The sequence below is a fragment of the Polistes canadensis genome, unplaced genomic scaffold, assembly GCF_001313835.1.
Source record: "Polistes canadensis isolate GaletaPanama2010 unplaced genomic scaffold, ASM131383v1 scaffold_44, whole genome shotgun sequence".
Lineage (NCBI taxonomy): Eukaryota > Metazoa > Arthropoda > Insecta > Hymenoptera > Vespidae > Polistes > Polistes canadensis.
Window position 1 is genome coordinate 227,662 of NW_014569591.1, and position 21,172 is coordinate 248,833.

General features: G+C 26.1%; 1 protein-coding gene across 2 annotated transcripts; it reads right to left on the minus strand.

The window, feature by feature from the left end:
* Positions 1-35: 35 nt before the first annotated feature.
* Positions 36-20,952, minus strand: LOC106785044 (scavenger receptor class B member 1-like). Of its 2 annotated transcripts, XM_014745181.1 has the most exons (9): positions 20,825-20,952; positions 20,101-20,253; positions 6,309-6,564; positions 5,965-6,106; positions 3,757-3,957; positions 3,176-3,400; positions 2,518-2,680; positions 1,839-2,083; positions 36-1,662 (listed from the first exon to the last, which is right to left on the minus strand). In XM_014745181.1, exons 1-9 carry the CDS (start codon positions 20,853-20,855, stop codon positions 1,348-1,350), a joined length of 1,731 nt encoding a protein of 576 aa, XP_014600667.1. In that variant the 5' UTR covers positions 20,856-20,952; the 3' UTR covers positions 36-1,347. The 2 variants fall into 2 exon arrangements, with proteins under 2 accessions (XP_014600667.1, XP_014600666.1); XM_014745180.1 differs by lacking the exons at positions 20,101-20,253; positions 20,825-20,952 and adding an exon at positions 13,199-13,543.
* Between the last annotated feature and the right edge of the window lie 220 nt (positions 20,953-21,172).

Below are 21,172 nucleotides of genomic sequence, written 5' to 3' on the forward strand. Positions count from 1 at the left end.
TTGGGAATTTAATTTAAAGAAACGTTTTAATCTAGTGTTGTTTTTTTGCAGTTATATTAATACACGTTTGAAGTAAATCTCAAATTTTTTCAAAACATTTCATTGCAAATTGTACATATTACAGGATGTTGCGCAGGTCATGTAACAAAAAGTGTTTATCATTGGGTGTATTGATTGCGATTATCCTGGGCATCCTAAACGAACATACTTCTTTTTGTTTTATATTTATAACGTTTTACTCATATCGTTGGACGGGGGGAATTAAAAAAAAAAAGATTGACAAAATGACAGCTCTTAATATAGGGAAATTCGATTTTTACTAAAAAATTTTCACTTCTCATGGTCCAGAAAAAAATTATTATTAAAAAAATTAAAAAAATAGCAAGTCCAACGATAGCTTGATATGTACTTTATATGTCTGCAAAATTGCAAGTCGATCGAAGTAGTTTCTTAGAAAAATGCTGCCTGAAAAAACAACGCGTTTAATGTTTCTATGTTTTTTATTTTTAAGACTCTAAACTCTATATAATAATATAAACAAAATAATAAAGTTTTTCGACAAAACACTAAAATACCTTCCTTAATTGTTGTTCATTATAATTATTGATTTCTTACCAAATATCAATTCTTTCTACTTTTTAAAAATAATAACACTTCAAGAAACATACGTATACGCACATACCTACATATGTCAAAATGTCATGTTTTATCTATTACGCAATAAGTACATCAACAATTATTAATTTTGTTACGCAAAAGTCGTCTTACTTTTTCTACAATGTTATTTACATATTTACAAATTTACTTCTTTAAAAATTAATCGCAATATCATTTTGTATACGAAATGCAAAGATGTATATCTAATAATATGCTTACAATACGTATTTAATTCAAAGTAGGAATATAATGATATTCTTGATAAAAGTCAGTTCAATTACTATTTATCATTCATTGATATACTAATTGAAAGTTATTAAAAATTATTTAATCATAATTAGTTAAACTAAACAATTCGTATTAAAATTTATAAGAATATCAAATTCAATTGATTCACTAGGATTTTTTCTATTTTTTCTTCATAATTTATTTAAAAAAATAGACAGATCAGAAACTCTTATATTTAACATTATTGAATTCTTGAACCTTTATTGTTGTACATATTTTTTCCTTTCCGATATTCATTTCGTTACGAAAGGATATTAGATTTTTGATTAGATATTTATTATTATTTTATATATATGTGTATAAGTGTAATCCTTGATAATGATAGCCTCTTTCTATATCTCTAATCGATCTTTATGCGTTTATGATCAAACGATTATTTTTTTTCGTTATTGATAACTCATTTCATATATTGGATGCTGTTTTGTTTTCTGAATTATTAAGCAGAGTATTGTAATAACTTTCTGCTTCTTTCGTTTTTGTGAAGGAAGATCTGTCATTTAAAAATTGTAATCTTTTTCTTTGCATTTCTTCTTCGAACCATTCACCATTAATCGTTGATTCTTTTGGACGATAAAGAAGTATTTTAACGACGCTCCAAATAAGAAAAATAGTACCAAAAATAAACAGGAGATATATAACGACTTCTTGCAACACTGGTAAAACATTTAAATATATATAAAATAATGCGTTTCTGTTTGATGGTAATTCGTACATTCCCTAAAAAAGAAAAGAAAAAATTTTGTATTATTGTTACGATTCATAAAAAACGCCAACATATTCGGCAAAGAGTCAATATAATGATTGTTTGTAGATGGTGCTAGAAACATCATTTGTGTAAATCAAAACCCACCTCGTAAGTTCGTTTTTAATATCGTTTTGATATCGGTACTTACTATTTCGAACCAAAGAAGAGGAAGAACAAAGTTAGAAAATTTTTCTACTCTGGCCATGTGTCCGATTTCTTGAAACGCCATATTAATTTGAAAACGGAAAGCCAAATCAACCGGTAAGCCTGATTCTGGTTGTATATAAAAATAAGATTCGTGTTTTTTTGGATTTGGTTGCAAACCGTTTACCGCTTCGAGTAGAGATGGATGAGATTTGTAGAAATGTGGAAAGGACAATGCTATCGGGAAGCCTGAAAAAAATCAGATATAGATTCAATTAATATATAATTCAAGTTAAAAAAAAAAAACAAGTTTTCTAATTATTATGGATTATTTTAGAATATTATTTTATCTAAAGAAAACTCGATAAATGGATACTTTGTGACATCAGAAGGTGACTCATAACTAAACAAAATTCTATTTAATTTTTTTGCTCGTTAGAATTTTACGATCGTTGCGCATGATTTTTTCTAAATCTAATGAAATAATAAAATAATCGATTATCCAACAACTATTATACTGTCTATGTATTGTCATTGACAATGTAAATAACATAATTTATTAATACGTGATTGATGCAAATAAAAACAGTATGTTGACAACGATGATGATAGATTTAATTGAAATTTCTAGATTGAATTAGGGAAACACAAGAAAAAAAAAGAAAAGAAGATATTTAGCTTACCGTAATAACAAGCGGTTACGTCTATCAAACCTGGTGGTAAACAACGTCCTTCTCGGCAGAAACACTTGTTGTCTTCGTTATAAGCACCGTTGTCCATATCGTTCTCCATGAAATTATATTTATAAGCATATAAGCCTTTTACAACTTTTTCACCAGTCCGCGTCTGTAATATATATGTATATGTTGTTAATAATTTTTCTCCTTATAAATGATATTTTTAATATGTAGGAATAAAATATTAATCTTCTATAACTCCGTATTTTTCTGTTTATGTCTACAAAAAATTATATTTAGTATCACTTAAAGTTGTATGCAGTTATGCTTATTAGATTTTTGCTTGAAAACTATTGACATATAGCATTTGATAGAAGACAATTTAGAGATAAATATATTAGTATACCTTTATTACATACTTAAATATTATTTATATATAATTAAACAAATGCTAAAATAAGATTTTAAGTGATACTATAGTTTAAAAGTTATTATTTATTTGATTAAGTTTAAAAGTTAATATTATTTGTTTAGTATAATTATTATCGTATAATATATTAATAATAATAGTATAATACTTGTAATTTTACTATACTAACTATAAATATATTCATATATACAAAAAATTATGAAAGGATTAACGATAGCGATAATTTAAACTTACCATATGAGCACTACGACAAAGACTTTTTCGAAAGAAAAGAAGAGTATCGTTAGGTTGAATATAAGTTGGAAATTTAGTTCCATCACTGGCACCATGAATATTCGCACATTTCCCTTTCCAATAGGGAAGATCGACATTTCCATTGTATTTGTCGATTAAACCAGTCATCTTTACATTATTTTCCCCGGTGTAAATGGTCTCATAATCACCATCGAAGTCATACATCTAAAAAGAATAAAAGAAAAGAGGAAAAAAAAAAGTAAAAGAAAATAAGAAAAAGGTTGAGATTTCGCGATGATGAAAAATTTTCCATTATGTAAGTCATGATTATATATATAACGATGAAATAACACAGTTCTTGAAAAATCATTACCACGAATTGGTATTCAATGTTATTATTATACAGTAGTTGTCACGATTCTAGTACGAGAAGGTTCGCTATTTTGATGTGTCATGCTTGTTATTGTGAAAAGTAAATGGTTATAAGATTTTTTAATTGAGTCATTACTATAGAATCTTTTTAATATGCTCATATATTAAATTAAAATTTAAATTAATTAAAGAAATATTATGTAACTTACTCTATCGATGAGACCAAGTTTATCAAATTTGATCCAAGCTGGCATGAATTTATTTCCCAGAGTAACCAGAGTGGATTCGTAACCGAACATGAATTCTCGAGCAGTCATTGGAACCAAAGGTTTCGTATCTGTTTGAATTATCAACAAATTTAAGCCCCATCTTGTAAAATACGATGTTTCTCTCATCACATTGGTTATGCTCTGAAAATGACAATTTATAAATTAATATTTTAACAATAAGTTATATTTAACCCTCTGATTGTGAGCATCAGTCTTCAGGAATCCACGTGTCAGCGATAGTGGAGATATAGACTATCAAATTGAAGTTTAATGGAATTTTTTTTGACGCCCATTGTCAAAGGGTTAAATTATATTGATATTATTATTAATTTTATTAATTAATCTTATTTCCTTTGAAAGGAATTAAGATTGGTGTCATTGGAATATCGTTATATAATATCAATGGTAGATCATGTTTTTATGAAATTTGCCTTGGAGATTTCACAAGGAAATCAAGTTTGTGTCAAAGTCAATTGTTTCTTCATGTTACACTACGTGAAATTACTTCTACGCATGACCTGTAATATTTCGTCACAAAAAGCGAACATGCATTATGTTTTTGATCGATAGTTTTCAGAAATGATAATTAATAAGAATATACATAGTTATGATATAAAATTATTATCGAAAAATATGATTTTGTATACAAAATATAAGCCGAATTACAAAAATAGTTTTTTAAAGTTTAATATATTACATTATTATGATTCAAATTATTCTCATATTAAAAGAGACTGACTCATTTATCATTTAATTATTTGTTCAAACGTGTTAAGTTTCTAAACTTCTCTGCACTTTTGATGATAAGGTTAGTATGACGTATATGCTTATACTTATTTCGCGAAATTATTTAGATTAAAATTTGAAAGGTCCATGGAATGATATCAAACATAAATATATAGAATGTAATATATGTATGATGATACAACTTTAGCACGTTATTTTTGCATTTCGTGTCACGTATTCGTGTCAATTGTTGTGATATAACAAATATTTTATATTTAAATTTTTTTCTTTTTTTAATTGACATTTAATCAAAAATTATGAATTTTTTTTTATATATCAATTAAATAAAAGAGATTTCTCCTTATTTTTTTTTTCTCTCTTTTATGTCACGGAGCATTAGAATATTTTCCTTGAGGTTTTTCGTAATTCCTCAAGAGCGCAACGTTAGATTACCTCATACTAATTCGCGTAATTTCTTCGCGTAGGAAAGTACTAGAAAGGAGTAGTAGTTAAAGAAGGACGAAAAGAAGAAGAAGAAAAAAGATGAAGAGGTGGTGGTGGAGGAGGAGGGATGTGCACAACCTCGAAGGAAAGTGAAACGTTAGCGTCTGTTACGTGCAAAGCTCGTAAATACATTACGGTTGGGAATGTTTAGCTGTTTGTAAATGAAGGTTTAAGGTAATTTTATCTTTGTTCTTTCGTATATACTTTTACAAAGATCTTCCGTTATTGGATGATGATTCATCCAAAAGAAAAATTTGGGAGGTATTTGTGGTATGTGTGAATTTATGTGAGTATGTGAATTGACTGAATAATCAATATCCTGATACATGCATAGCATAACATTACGAATGATCATTTATCGTTCAACATTACTCTATTCATTACTTTTCTTTCTCTACGCTTTCTTGATGCTACGAGCAATTTAATTTGGAAAGAGATTGAAAATAAAAAGAAAAATTTTATTTTTTTAATTTATTTTTTTGTATTTTATATATATTCACATTTTGTGTATCCTTTACACGTGAATGTTCGTGCGATTTCGAAAGGTCAATAACACGGAGAGTCCATGGCATTGTCAAGGTCAAAGTTTTTACGTGTTTAAACACCGAGTACGATAGAAAAATCAAACGAAGAGAAATATTTTATTTGTTAACGGAATATATATTTTTTATGTGTAAATTATATGATCCAAATGTTTTCATAATTTTGATAACTTTCTCGAAAACACGTTAATATCATCTGTTCTTAGTTTTTTTTGCATGTTAAATTAAATTATCATTTTCATTTTGCGACCTTTTTTGTATTGTTTTATAAATTAAATATTTCTCCAGATGTATATTTGTATATGTACTTTTTTCAAATATTATTTATTCAAATTTAAATTAGAGAGATAATGTGGTAATTAATTAATATACTTACTAGAAGAGCGATATTTGGTAAGATGAGAATATCTTGTTCGGTGCCATTACTCATTTCCGGTACATATACTAAAGGATGAAGCGGTGTAACGGATATAGTGTCATTGTTGTTAAACTTGACGTTTCCGTGCTCCATTTTTTCTCTAAATTATAGAAATTAACATATCATAATATGAAATTATACTAGCTTTGCTGAGTATTTATAGAAACATATATATATGTGCATATATGGATACGTAAGGTTAGATCTATCTTATCTTTCAAGATCGGTTAGAAAAACTTGTAATTGCTTTTTTTTTTATAATGATAAAAACGTAAATAAATATTAAACTTCTTTTTACTCACTTGTACACGTAAGGTCCAACTTCTTGGAAATTGAGCTTGCTATCCTTCCCAGATAAAAATTCGTCATGATTAGTGATATTGAAGAGGTAGACTTTCAAAAAAATGTCAACGTCAGGTTTTCTCCAAAATTCAAATATCTCACCACCCTCGCTAAAAATGACTTTAAATTGGAATAGTAAATCGTAAGGTCGACAAACGAGAATAAAGCAGCCTGTTGTGAGTCCAATTAATCCTAAAGCCATTAGTATAAAAATACCTGTGAATTGAAACAACAAAAAAAAAGATCAGGACGTGAGTTGCAGTTATTTTTTTCCAAATTAATATGAATAATAACTGGTAAACGTCAATTGCAAAAAAGTAATTGATCGTATTATATAATAAATATTAGAAAATTAGATGTTTCATTGATACCTTTCATTTTTTTTCCCTAAAAAACACGTTTCATTCGTTCGAATAATCAATTATGCCATTCGCGTATGATTTTAAACTTGATCTCTACAAGTTTTATTGTGAATTTTATCGTTGCAATAAAGTGAATAACTTTTTAAAGACGTTCTTACATAGTTATAAAAGTGCAAAGCTTATGGTTTTTTCAGCACCAAAGAAAAATCGTTTAAAATCGTCCGGGCGTCGTATCGGTGCCGCTCGAGTTCAAAGGGTTAAACTTTATTATTTTTTTCTGACTGGTTAAGTTCCCGAACTTACGAGAAATTGCATTAAAAATTCTTAGCATTCTTTTATTGAAGTTGAATTTAAAATGTCGTACCGTGCAATACGGAAGTGTGATTGTCTTATCAGCTGCATCAGAGAGAAAATTATTTTTTTTTAATGTCACGCAATTGATATATGTGTACGCACGTAATAGCGAAGAGATATAATGTATTGAACATACGATTGAATGTATTTTTTTTTCTTTTTATTTCAATAAGATGAAGCTTTGTGTTTATAAAAGACAATGCTATCGTTTCTTCTTCGTATTAAGAGAGGAAGAGAGTTTGATTCTTAGAAAAAATTAAACACTTATTATTAAACTAAAACTCTAAACTCAGAGTTGAGAACAAAGAAAAGATTTGATAAATTCTGTCGAAATTACAATTTAAATCGATCGGAAAGGTAATGTTTAATCGAACGATTTAAAAAACAGTACACGTAGCTGTATCCTTGCATGGCGTTATACTAACTACTTGTTGCATTTTTCGATCGTATTGTTTCGATACGAATGGCTCGAATCTTTTTACTCAATATATAAATCAAATTATATGCTTCATTTATTGTGTGTAAAAAACTTTACTATTAGGTATATATATATATATACATGTGTAATTTATGTCATCAATTTTTCCAATTAACAGAATTATTAGAATTATGCATATGTAGATATTTATTAAATAATTTAGGTAAAGTTTGAAATAACGAAGAAAGTTTTCTCGAGTTTATTTATACATTTAATAATATCGAATAGGTAATTAAAACGATATTAGAAATGATTTAAGAATAATGATGAGATTAAAAAAAAAATATTCAATGAAACTACTAAAAGTACAGTATTTCTTTATAACTTCGTTATTATTACGACTAACATTATCTCTTCCCTGGATGCTTTGTGTTGATTCGACGCGACAATGAACGATCGTTTCTTCGAGAGAGAAGAAGAAAGAGAAAAAGTTATTCTTATCATTTGCATGTACATACGTCGATAACGACGTAATAACCAATTCCCTGTGTCTAACTGTTAAATAATCGAGCTATAAATTACTTCGCATAAAAATGTCGATAGATCGTGGAAACTTATCACCAATTGAATTGTGGAAAATCATAGTATAATTACTATTACCTATTTTGATAATATAAGATTCTATTTATTGTTACATAAAAAATAGAGGAAAAAAACGACACATACATATATTTGGATTTTTTCATTTGTTTTTGCTATTTATTTGGTCAGTATTTTAAATGAATTGTTTCAATATTTGTAATAAAATATCAGTATGTAGTATAAGTGATCAGTATTTATAACCTTGAATTAACTTATATTGAAGAAAATATTCATATGTAATAACCACATTTATTTAACAAAATACTAATTAAAAGTATTTTAAAATAATGACTTAAAAAATGAAAATACTTAGTCATATATGTATGTGCCGCTAGTATATGTTTGACTACCAAAATGAACCTTACTCATAGTTCGATCAGGTCATACACACGAAGAAGAGACTAATGTCCTTCGAATACTTTTATTCATTTAAGGAAACATGTTTACCCTTTTTTACTCTCCAACGATTGCAAGATCCGTTTACCAGTGTGGTTCCAGAAATGATGTTGTAACAATTTTCCGGCTGGTAATCGAAGCACGACCGTAACTTTACGACTATATAGATACAGATAGAAAGCGTACCGACGCATGATTTGCTTTGATATTATTTGTACCATACTATTTTGAACTAGAATTTTTCGAAACTTATAATTATTACTTTTAGTAATTTCTACCTTCGTTTCCTTAACGATATTTTTTTATTATTCGATATTTATCACCTTCTGTGTATCTATCTTTTTAAGTCAAATTTATGGTAGAGAGTTTTTCTTATGAAATGTCAAATTCCTTTTCGAAATGTAATGAAATTCAAATGGATAAAGGATATAGAAGAAAATTTATTGTTATACTTTTGACATTAGAGTTTAATATTATTAGAAAGTATAATTGTAATCTTGCATATATTTACCACAACAGTAATCTGATTAGAATTTTAAATAAAATTTGGAAAATTGAGCGATCAAGCTTGTTTTAATGAAAATTTGATAAACTATACATGATCATAATTATAATCAAGTTGTTTTGTAATTCTTTGAAGCTAAATGTCTTACTTATGTTTTGACATTGTACAAGAACAAAAGATACAACAGGTTTGATGTCTCCCTGTCTGTTTCTTTCTACGATTAGGCTTCCTTGCTATGTTACGATTGATTTATTATTACGTCGAGGCCATTGACTCCGACAATGACATCGCAAATCGAATAAATTCTATTTAAAAATTCTATGTAGAGATATAAGAAGAGCCCTATCTCTCTTTCCCCCTATTTTAATTTTTTCTATATATATAATATTATCCAATTTTTCTTTAAAAATAACATTTCATTTTACTATTTTTTTGCAATTATATATAAGAAAGTAATAAAAACACTGATATTTCGATTTTTGCATAATTCATAGATACCTACTATATCTCGAAGTAAAGGAGGAATGCTAATTTCAATCTCGATGTCTTTAAGAGTCACAATGACGGACAATGATCAAACGTGAAAGTGTAAGAGTTTCGAGATAATCTCGCGCTTGAATGGCAGCCGCTCCTCGGCACCATGGAAGAGAAAATGGAAACACTTTCCACTTCTTGCTTCTTTCAATATTTGTTCCTCAAATATTTTGAAGCATTATTATTATTTATTTAACGATAAAAATATGATATATATATATAATAATAATGAACGAGAATAAGTTTTGGATTGATATCCTTTTTCTTAGAGCGAAAAAATTATGATTTAAATTATTATATAAAACAGGAAAAGAATAAGAGATTATAAATCTATCATATAAAACATTCCAACGAGTAACGATGCGAAGTAAAACGTCGACTGATATTTTATCTTATGCGGTACTAACGCAATCTGAATGTTTCGAATAATTCTGTTTATGGCCACAATGGAAGCTATTATTCCTATCGAATAAACAAGGGTTATAATACGGAAAATCGACGCAACTATGGTTCGCTGTCCTGCCAATGAACAAAACGATCTTATTAACATTATAAGAAAGTTCTATATATGATCGTTATTAATACTTTAATAGACAACATTATGAGTGAGTTATAATTATTTTTAATAGACTGTACAAAATTTATAAGAATCCGATTTAAAAAGTAGACCATTTTTATTATTTTAGTTTGATTTAATTTAAACAGTAAATTATTTTGTTATTAGAAATTAAAAAATTTCATTTACAATCAATTATTTATTATAATTCTATATATAGTATTATAACACGAGTAAATAAGATCAGCATTGAAGAATGGAAATTTTTGATCAGATACTTATATTTCTTTTTTTCGTTTTAAACCGGTTTATCGAAATAAAACCAGGATATTTTCTTTTTCAGAAATAATTTTTATGTCTTTGTTCGGATACACAGCAGTCTAATAAGTTTCGTATAAAATGTATATATTCGTGTTTAAAATATTTAATGTATATGTATCTTTTTTATAATAATTAATATTCCGACGGTTAATTAATTTGTAGGAAATTTTTCAGAAATATATATTTATATAAGAAAAAAGAAACACGAAATTTTTTTTATATGAATTAATAATTATTGTGCATTCGTGTATAGGGGTATTTAAAAGCTTTTATGCACAAATTAAAATTGAATAGGTCAAGTTGTCGTCTGTTTCTTTTATTTAATTTTTGTTATATTATTTTTTTTAAATATTTAATTTCGTAACAAAGATATTGATAATAATTAGGTATAGTTAACTTTTTATTATTTATCAAGAATTATACGAACCTTCTCATATTAAATTATTTTCAGGTCTCACAGAAAGAACTATAACGTATTCTAGGCATGTATTAAACTAACGATTAGCAGCTAGTGTATGCGTTACGAATAATATAACAACCTTTATAATACTGAACAAAGATATATACTATATATAAAAATATATAATAGTCGTATTCCTATTTAAAGTCTAGTCTATTATTCCCGAGAGGTCGACTCTTCCGGAGTTCATCGTGCTGCTGTAAAAATTTCTATTTTTTTTTTAAAAAGAACATCTGTATTTGTTTTATTATTATTATTATTATTATTATTATTTATTTATTTACACGAGATAAAAGAACATACATATGTAACATGAAAATTATACTTTACAATTAAGAATTCGATTTCATTGGAATACTTTCGAGTAGCTTTATTCGATCGTTTATCGATTTTTTTATAAAAATGTACATAGGGTTTTACGTTGGTGTGAGATAATTGAGCCGATTATAACTGTTTTTTTTTAATTGACCAATACAACCTTGCGACATATGCAATAATTAGTGATCTCTTTTTGTATTCAGTCGAATGATAAAACGAATAAGTATTTGTGACGGTGAAAGGTTCAGAACGAGAGATATATGTTTTATGTGCTAGATCAAACAAAGTCTGTAATCATCAACCTTAAAATTGGTAGAAAACAATATTTTTTTTTATTTTTATACTTGTAATTTAAGTTTACTCAAAGTATGTTTAATTTTTTATTTAATTTTTTCTTGTTAAGATTAATGTAAGTTTATGTTCGTATCTTTGAACATTCGAGGATATGATCATTTATTATAATAAATGGGACAAAAAAATGTTTTATATATATATGTATTATATATTGTTTTACAAGGACTCCGTCTCAGTCATGTATCTCGGAAGGATAATGCTTTTGTAAATGATGAGCGTGGTTCGATTTTTAATTGCTTCATTAGAGTCATTGCGGTTTGATCATCGCGCAGTTTTAAACGTATCATCTTGGATAAATATCAACTTTTTATTCTTTGCAATTTTGTTGGTTGTTTAAAATAATTTGAGATGATCGAGATGTTATAATATATTAACAATAAAATATCATATTTATCGACATAGTTTTTATTGTAGAAATAAACAAAAGAAATGAGAATGAATCGACAAGAAGATACAGAAGGATCGTCGGAGAAAAAAATGTGTTAAGACGTATATTTTATATTTTATCTAGAAGAATAATCTATAATGTTCGTAATGTGTCGTTTTTTCTTTTGTTAAATATAAAAAGAAGTGGAAAAAATGAGAATATTATCTAAGATAATGATTGGTTATATTTTTTTGTAGTTCTGTTTGAACATCACAAATGTCTGCTATAAGTTATATGTAACGCGTATCAATAATTATAATAATATCGTGAGAGAATATTATTGTTAACGAAGTGTTTACTACATAATAAGTGTACTATTATTGATATATAATAAGTTACACTCACAAGCGTTTTTCACAAAAACTGGATTACTTTTTTCCACTTTTTATTTATTTTTTTTTATTTATTCATAGAATTAATTATCTGGAATAAATTTGTAATGCGGTCATTGTGACATAATGTCAATGTGTATGCGTTTACACGCATTACAAATTTATTTAATTCAAAAGTTATTTAAATAAATTTAAAAAGTATTTTAAATTTATTTAATTTTAAAGTCATTTAAATGCGTTTTACATAAATTTATGAGAGATTGTTTCGTTCTAAGGGTTCACAATATTTCTAACAATGCATAATGAAATTTAGTTGTGAGCTAAGAAAATGTAGCTAATAGTAAGACAACTTGCTATTATCCTTTTTATACATTTTTCAAGCAATTTCCGCATACCGAACAAAAGAACATGTCTTGTTTTAGAGAACATTCCTTAGTTTAAGATATTCAAGAATCGTCGTACGTTACTCTATATCGTTTATGTTATTTTTAGATATTCGAAAAATTAAAGGAAAGCCTTAAAAGTAACATCGAATAAACGTAGTTCCATTTTTACAAATTGAGAAGCGAGATATTATTGATCACTATTGGAAAAATTATAATCTCCAACATTAAGTTTTTAATGCTTGAAAATTTATGTTTATTCTATTTATTACCTAATTGAGGAATACTATAGTAGATGTTTGATAAATGAAAGATAGAGAGAGAGAGAGAGAGAGATTATTAGGAAATATTTATATTTATAAAACGAATTTTTTTATTATCTTAAAAAATAATAAATAACTGGCAAGTGGTGAACGTAACCAAATATAGTAAACACATTATCATTTTTATTCAATTTTGTTAAAATATAAAAAAATATTATTACTTACTTCGTAATCGCTTTTGTCTATCATTATGTTGTATCGGTAAGGTCGTCGTTGGATTGAAAAACTGATTCATTAAAACCGAAGACTTTCTCCGGTTTCTTGTATTTCGCGATATCGTTAGCTCATCATGTTCATTTGTACCGTTAGTAGTAAAATTATTATTATTCACTGTAGAACGTCTCCGCTCAATCAGTCTATTCCAAATTATTAATATATCCTTCATGATGTATACACTTCACTACAAATTTTTCTTTTAAATAATTGACACAACCAGATTAATAATATCGATCTGTCTTTTGTCCGATTGATATAGAAATCACTGGCAATGAAATAATATATATTTTAATAAAATAAAATAATTTTCAAATATATGTTTACACTTATATTTCACTATTTTTTTTCAATTATAATCAGTTAGTGATAATTTCAAATAATATCTTTTTCAGGATCGTCCGAGTGATCCTGTAAATTACGATTAACTTCCACTTTTACTATTAGAAAAATTTGTATAGTAATCTTGCTTGGTGTGCACACCATGCAATTCCATGCGAAAGTGATAGAAACGTGGATCAGTCGACTTTGAAAAATATACCACTGTCCCCACCCCGTATGGGAACTTCATACCTGCCTCTCTCTCTTCTTTCTCTGTGTTTTCAAAGCACGTGGAACTGTGACCAATCAGGTTGTGTCGATTTCTCCCTCCATTTATATATCTTCCCTCTCTTTCTCTCTTTATCCTGTTTCTTTTGTTTTATTCCTTTTTTAAATTCCAGTATTTTTATATTCTTTTCGTTTTTTTGTCTTTAGTGATTAGATTCTTCGAAAGAGAGGGGAAAACCCTTTATCCCTTTTTTTTACACTCCATTTTTACTTTTTAACTGTATCAAAATAATCTCATGGTAAATTCCATAGTAGTATTGTATCTTTCTTACGAATCCTTGGAACGGAAAATAATTTTATTAAGTGATATTTTCTTATACAAATGTTTTTTCGATCTGTAATCTTTAAATTTTTTTTTATTAATATTTTCTTTGAAATAGAAAATCTATCTAAGCGTGCATGATTTGTCATTTAATCGGAGGTAATAAATTACGTAATAATCTGGAGATATATTTATGTTTTTTTCTCTTTCTCTCTTTCATGCTCTTTTGAATAAATCATGATTCTTCTAGAATATACAACTCGAGGTTATTTATTCTTATTGTGACGTTTTTTTCACGATCATTTATTGTTGATGTGAATATCGTTTAATTTGTTTTCTCTATTGATATTTTTCCAACATATAATATTACTTAAAATACTTAAATATGAATTCATAATACACAAGTTTGATTGATTCCTTGGATACGAGATAAATAAAATAATTAATAAGACAAATTGATTGTCTAATAATATTTTATAAATTTCGCAAAAATTCAAATTTTATACATAGGTTACCTAATGTCAAATATCAAGGTCATCGAACCGAGACATAGATTTCTTTATAAAATTATATATATATATATAAGAGAAAGTTTTAATTTATTTTAAGTTAAATCTCACGAAAATTATGTTATTTTGTTTCCATATTTGCTATTTACATAACGTTCTACGATTTTACTTCATTGTTGGTTTCGTTGAGATATTTCCATATTTTATTGTAATAATTCTTTTTTCATAAATCATAGTTTTGTTTACAAGGGTATTTTCATGTCAAGATTAATAATATTTTATAAATCATTACATTTAAAATTATTTTTTGGAGTTTATTTTTTAATTCTTTCAAGATTATTTTAACCTTGTAACTGATTATAGACTTTCTCTTTTGGAATGTTTATGTAATTGTTACAAATGAACTTTTGTTTTTCTGAATTCAGGTAGATCAACTCGTAATCCTCGAGAAATGTCTTGATACAATTTTCCTTATTTTGTCTTTTCCTAGGATTATTATAACTACCTGTTTGTCTTTGGTAAAATCATCGTGGAACTTACCAAATAGTAATTTGCGAAGCAATCTAATGTCATTTATATTATCTTATGCAATAATCACAAATCATTTCTCGATTAAACGTTGTGTTTACGGTTTGTTTTTTTCCATCGATTAGGATATTATCTTTTTTCTTCATAATATAATAATACTTGCTTATAAATCGAAACTCAAACGGAATATTCAAAAACTATATTTTTTATCGTAAAAATTAATTGGTCTACATATAACAAAAATGTAGATGGATGGCACAATGATTTATGGTAATACGTTATTTTAAATTATAATACTTGTACGTGTTTATGGTATAGAATTTGTTAACATGTAAACATTTTTGAGTTTCGCATACTTTTTTTTTCTTGCCTAATATATACAGGCAATATATAAAGATCCTAGATAAAATAAAAGTTAGAGAGGACACATGTAGTTTTATAATCTAATAAAAATTTGTCTTTAAAATGACTGAAAAAATGTATTTAGCTTTGAAAATCATCTAGGATTTCTTCCTCGTTCTATACGTTATTTAATAAGTTTATAAATCATTGAAGAAATACTATAATTTAGTGTATTCGTATTTTAGTGAATATTTAAACACGATATAATCTATAAATAATCAGAAGGAGGATTAGAAAAATAAGAATTTACTTTGAGAGAAAAGTAATATTAAGATAATTGTAATATTTAATTAGAAGATAAATGTGGTATGTTATACGAGATGTTATTATTTATTAGTTACGTCGGTACGTAATTGTATCCTTATGATGTTTTACCATAAATTTCCAATTAATCTTTCCTTTTTTGCTTTTATGCTTTGAACTAACGATTAACGTAGGAAGTAAAGCTTCATTAATCTTTGTAAGCAAAGGAAAAGTTTGTTAAAGTTCTATATAACTTGTAGTTTTTTTAAAGTACATTCAAGTGGCTACTTTGTTTAATAATTGTTTCTATTTTAAATGCCTTTTTAATTTATTATAACACGATAATATATATTTAATTATAAATACAGAATGTATGAACAAATATAAGACGATTTGAAAATTTATAAATATACTTGTATATATTTATTTTATTTTCGTCGTATTTTATTATTATTTGTTGCTTTTTTTTATAAACGGAAATTCCAAGTCGTACTAGTTATGTATTCCGAAATTGTTTGCTGGGGGATTAACAGGGAGCAACGAGGAGGATTGAGAAGAAAGAGGTAAGCAGATGACGTTAGTCGACAAACGTTGATCGTTTAATTGGTCGACAGAAATGGCTACATAAAAATATGATTGTTCTCGTTTTATATCGTTGTCTTCAAAATTTTTTTTTTCGTAATAAATAATTTATATTTTGAAATAAAAGTTAACGGTTTAGCCATGTTAAAGTACTATATTATAGTTTCCGGGCGATTTCTATAGTCAAGCAACATGAGCACGTTTAATAGCATGGATGGGGTGACTTGTTTGGAGAAACCCAAGATAAAAACCATGTGTTGTGTTGATTTCAAAAAGATGATAAAAAGGTGCAATTTCTTTGATAGTATTCAAGAGAAATGACTCCTGAATTCGTTATAGGAAGAATAAAAGTATAATTAACATTATAAATTAAGGTAATATATTATTTGTGTGATCATTTGTTTTACGAAACATACAAGTGACAATATATGTGAATTTAAATTTATTGTATAAATAATAGATAGCTTAGGAATACTTTTTCGTGGAAGTAATAGTCATGAGATTAAATCATTCGCGTATAAATTTTATTTCATTAAAATGTAGGATCATATCTTTCCATTTAGAGAAAGGTTAGTATGCCGGAATAAGATTCCTACGTTATTGATGACACTTAATTTGCCTAGAGAATAAATTATTTTCTGTTCTTTAATATAAAGTATTGTATTTTTCAATGCATTATACTCATATTTTAATTAAACTTTAAATAGTCTTTTTAAAATTCTATTCTTCTCGTTTTTCTTTGTCAGCACGTATCGTGAGTATTTATTTATTAAAATTAATTATTTCGTTGAAATTGAAATAAAACTTCGATGAGAATAAATTATTTATTATTTTAAAAATTTTTAAGTTCATATAGGAACAAATGATCATGAAGATGTGATCTACATGAAAAATATAAACAGACAGTTCTCAAATAGATAGATATCATATAATTACGAACATTGATTTTTAATTCACGCATTGAACATTTGTGGAATATACCGTTGTATTTTTTTTTATCGATCAAACTTGTTGATATCTACAGATAAACAAAAAAGCTGATTAACATTACTAATAATCGTATATGTGAGATACTTATATTCACGTAAAATCTATTAATACAGACTATTAGAAACCAAAAAAATTTGCATTTTTCAAGATAATTGAGAAATTGCAGTATAATGCAAACATTTATAAATTTTTTATCAAATATTTTTTCTTATGAGAAAATTTATAAAACACGTATTGCCCTTCATGCACGATGACTTATTTTGGAATTAATTCTTTTATATTTAGCAAAAAAAAAAATTTCGTTACCGAGTCAATATAATATAAATGGGATCCTCCGGTTTCGACGCTAATGGTTTTAAAAAGAAAGCTAAGTGGGGCCTCGAACGATTCGAACCTGCAACTTTTTGTTGCTCTCTTCGTAACCTGTTTTAAGTTTCGTTGAAAACAAGAATAAGTATTCATCGGAAAATTTTGGATCGTAAGATATAATAGGCTTTATTTTTAAATTTAAAATCTCGACAAATCTTTGATAATTAACAAACATTGATCAAGATCATAAGAGATCGTTAATAAATGGATTTATGCAAAAATATTCTATGATAGTTATATTACGTAGTAAGAAATAAATTTTTCTTAACAACGTTTAAAAAGAATTATACTTTCGAAGAATAGTTTTGTAATGCTAATAATGTATTTAATGAAAATTAATTTGATCATGAAATATATTAATTAGTATCATTTATCTATTTATTATTATAAAAGTATTCATATTTCCTATAATGCATATTTAAAGCATATCCTATTTATTATATTTATTTCTTAAAAAGTTACTTTTTATTATAAAAAATTACAAAAAAATAAAAAAAATTGTTCTTTAATCTTTTAAATACGTTACCCATTTATCAAAAGTGCAAATATCTTATAAAATCATAGTAAATTTGTAAAAACAATTTGAACTTGACAGAATTATTTATATAATAGGGATCTCAAAGTGTATATTGTTTAATATATTCTTATAGAAAAAAGCAAATGACGTATACAGTCTAAAAGTATCAATCAGAAAAAAATGATCTTGTTTAAAATTTGATTGCATAATAGTTAATATGGATTTTTTGCGTAGAAAATCCTTCATTATGGAAACTTTCCTGAACGTACACTTATAAACGATATACAGATATTATCTAAAAGTCTATGTAAAACTAATATAATCTGTTTTTACGTTTGCACGTTGTTATAATAGATCCATTTATTTACCGATTAAAGTTTTTCTTGAAATGTTGCAACTTTATCGACATTACCTTCAATACTAGGACTGAAATAGTTTTAATTATTACTTGACTTTACTTGAATTTATTTTTCTACAGAATTTTCAAGAAAAAAGACAGACCTTGCAGTTATACACCTCGTTTCATATTCTTTAATAATCATTTCAAGATCGTTCATTATAAGATCATCTCTACGATTTGATCGAAATCGTTGGTGATAGATGTGGACTAATAATTTTCGAATAGGCAATAATTACTTTCTCTTATGTAAGCATAACCGATTATTTAGAAATAAAATAATATTGTAAGTTACATCTACTGAATAAAGATTTGTTAGGTTTTTTTTTACGTTGTTCTCTTCTTATTTCTCTTCCGTATATTTACTCAATTTTATTTACAATATTTATTCATATATATATATATATATTTATATAGCATTATTTTAAAAATGAATGTATAATAATTAGAAAATGAAAATCGACTGTAATAAATTAAATTTTTGTTTGTAAAGTTAATCGTCTTGGAAGATTATATTCTCTATAAATATATTTCGATTTTGCATATTTCTTTTTTTACTTAGAAAATAAAATATCTTTTTAAATTTTTTTTTTAATTCGCGTAAATATTTCGTTCGTCATATATTAATTGTACTTCTTGTTTAATCACACGATATATTTTGTGAAAAATACCAAATACAATAACTTTTAATAAAACTTGATCATGTATGTTTTTAAAAAGTATGATATTCTTAATATTAATTATTTGATTTATTCACTGTCCATAGGCCATTAAAACGTCTCTCAATTGTGACGAAAGTAAAAAAGGAGAAAAAACAAATTAGAGTTAACGTATAAGGTCACTGACAAAAATTATGTATTAACAGTGATTATACTGCTTTGTTTTTATACTTATTTATAAGAAAGGGTATTGCGTTAATTTAAAATGACAAATATACGTCTTATCAAATATAATGTTTAAAATAAATATCTGAATGTAATTATAGCTTCTTTTAACTTCGGATGATTTTTACTTTATATTTACAATATTTCATAATACACTAGTTTAACTGTGTAAATTATTGTTATGAGTTTTGTATGTAGAAAAACAACATTATACCTATATATTATTTGCAAATTTAAAAAACTGGATAACATGAGATAAATTTTAATTGTCTCATGATAAATACTTTCAAAAGTCATTATTAGTCAATGCAAATATGAATTTACTTTTTAAATACTTGCTCTACACACGTCATTGCAAAAATCCATCAAATCATAGAAGACACGTCCAAATATATATATATTTAGGAGATTGAAAAGATAACTGTTTTAATAGATCATTTTTCAGCAAACCACTTGTTATATCTTGTATTTTTTTGTTAATTTTTCATACAGAAAATAATAATTGTTCATGCAATTAATTAATAATTGTAGCCTATTAAATGGAGATTAAAAATATATTTACATTTAACAGCCAATGGTGTAACGATAGAAGAAATGTTCGATGATGAATCCGAATAGGCAATGATTCTCGTTCTATTTAGATAACGACATATCTCTTTGATGACTCTTTGCCATAGCCTCTCTATTTGATCTCGAGTGAGAAATTTTGTGAATCCTGCAAGATAAATTTAATATATCAAACTTAAATTCTTTTCTTGTTCCTTTTTTTTACGATGTCAATATCATTTTATTAAAAAATAGTCTCGTAGTACTACAAACTAAATAAAATGTATAGCATAGTTTAATGAAATAAAGATAAAAAATTGTTTTGATTTTATAATAAGCGGATTGCGACAAGCATTCATTATGCGATATGCATTCTATAATATACGCTCCATTTATAAGTGGATCGTGTGATTATATCTCAAGATAATGTCATAATTTTTTATGCAAAATAACGTCGCATTCAGTTTATTTATATTATTTTTATTTTTTGTATATTTTTATAATTGCACCGAATCTCGATTCGTGACACCAAAGACTAGGAAATGTTATTTATTTTAACGTGATATAAGGAAGTTTTTTGAATAAATAATATTGTTTATGATTATTACTTTACATATGTTTAAATGACACATAAACAAAATTCAAACATTGTATAAGAGTTTAATAATTCTCTTAGTCTTTTTTTGAAAGAATTTAATATATAATAAAATTTAATAAAAATGATGTTATAAAGTACTTACGGGATGGTAGCAGATTTGCAAAGGGAAACATGATGAAAATATTCTTGAGTAATATCGATTTGTGAAATTATAAGATTTAGAAGAATTTTTTCGTAAATATATTGAACGAAGTTTCCACTGTCTTAATAGCGCAGTTTCCATTAGAATACTAATTATTAAATTTTAACGAGAAATTCATTTTTTCTGTTTGTTGAGGAGATAAAACCAATACGCGTTGCTAAACTCATGAATTTGATAAGAAAATGTACGTTGATTGGATACATTAGAGAGATATATTATTCCATTCATCTTTTATCTATTTAAATCTAAATTTAGAAAATACTTTCTTTGTTCCATGGTAAATGAACG

Coding starts and splice junctions, on each gene's coding strand:
- LOC106785044 (XM_014745180.1), bottom strand. CDS start 13,418: ATGAAGGATATATTAATAATTTGGAATAGACTGATTGAGCGGAGACGT. Junction 3,958..5,964: donor TACCAAATATCGCTCTTCTA/GTAAGTATATTA, acceptor TGTCATTTTCAG/AGCATAACCAATGTGATGAG. Junction 3,401..3,756: donor AACTTGGTCTCATCGATAGA/GTAAGTTACATA, acceptor TATTCTTTTTAG/ATGTATGACTTCGATGGTGA.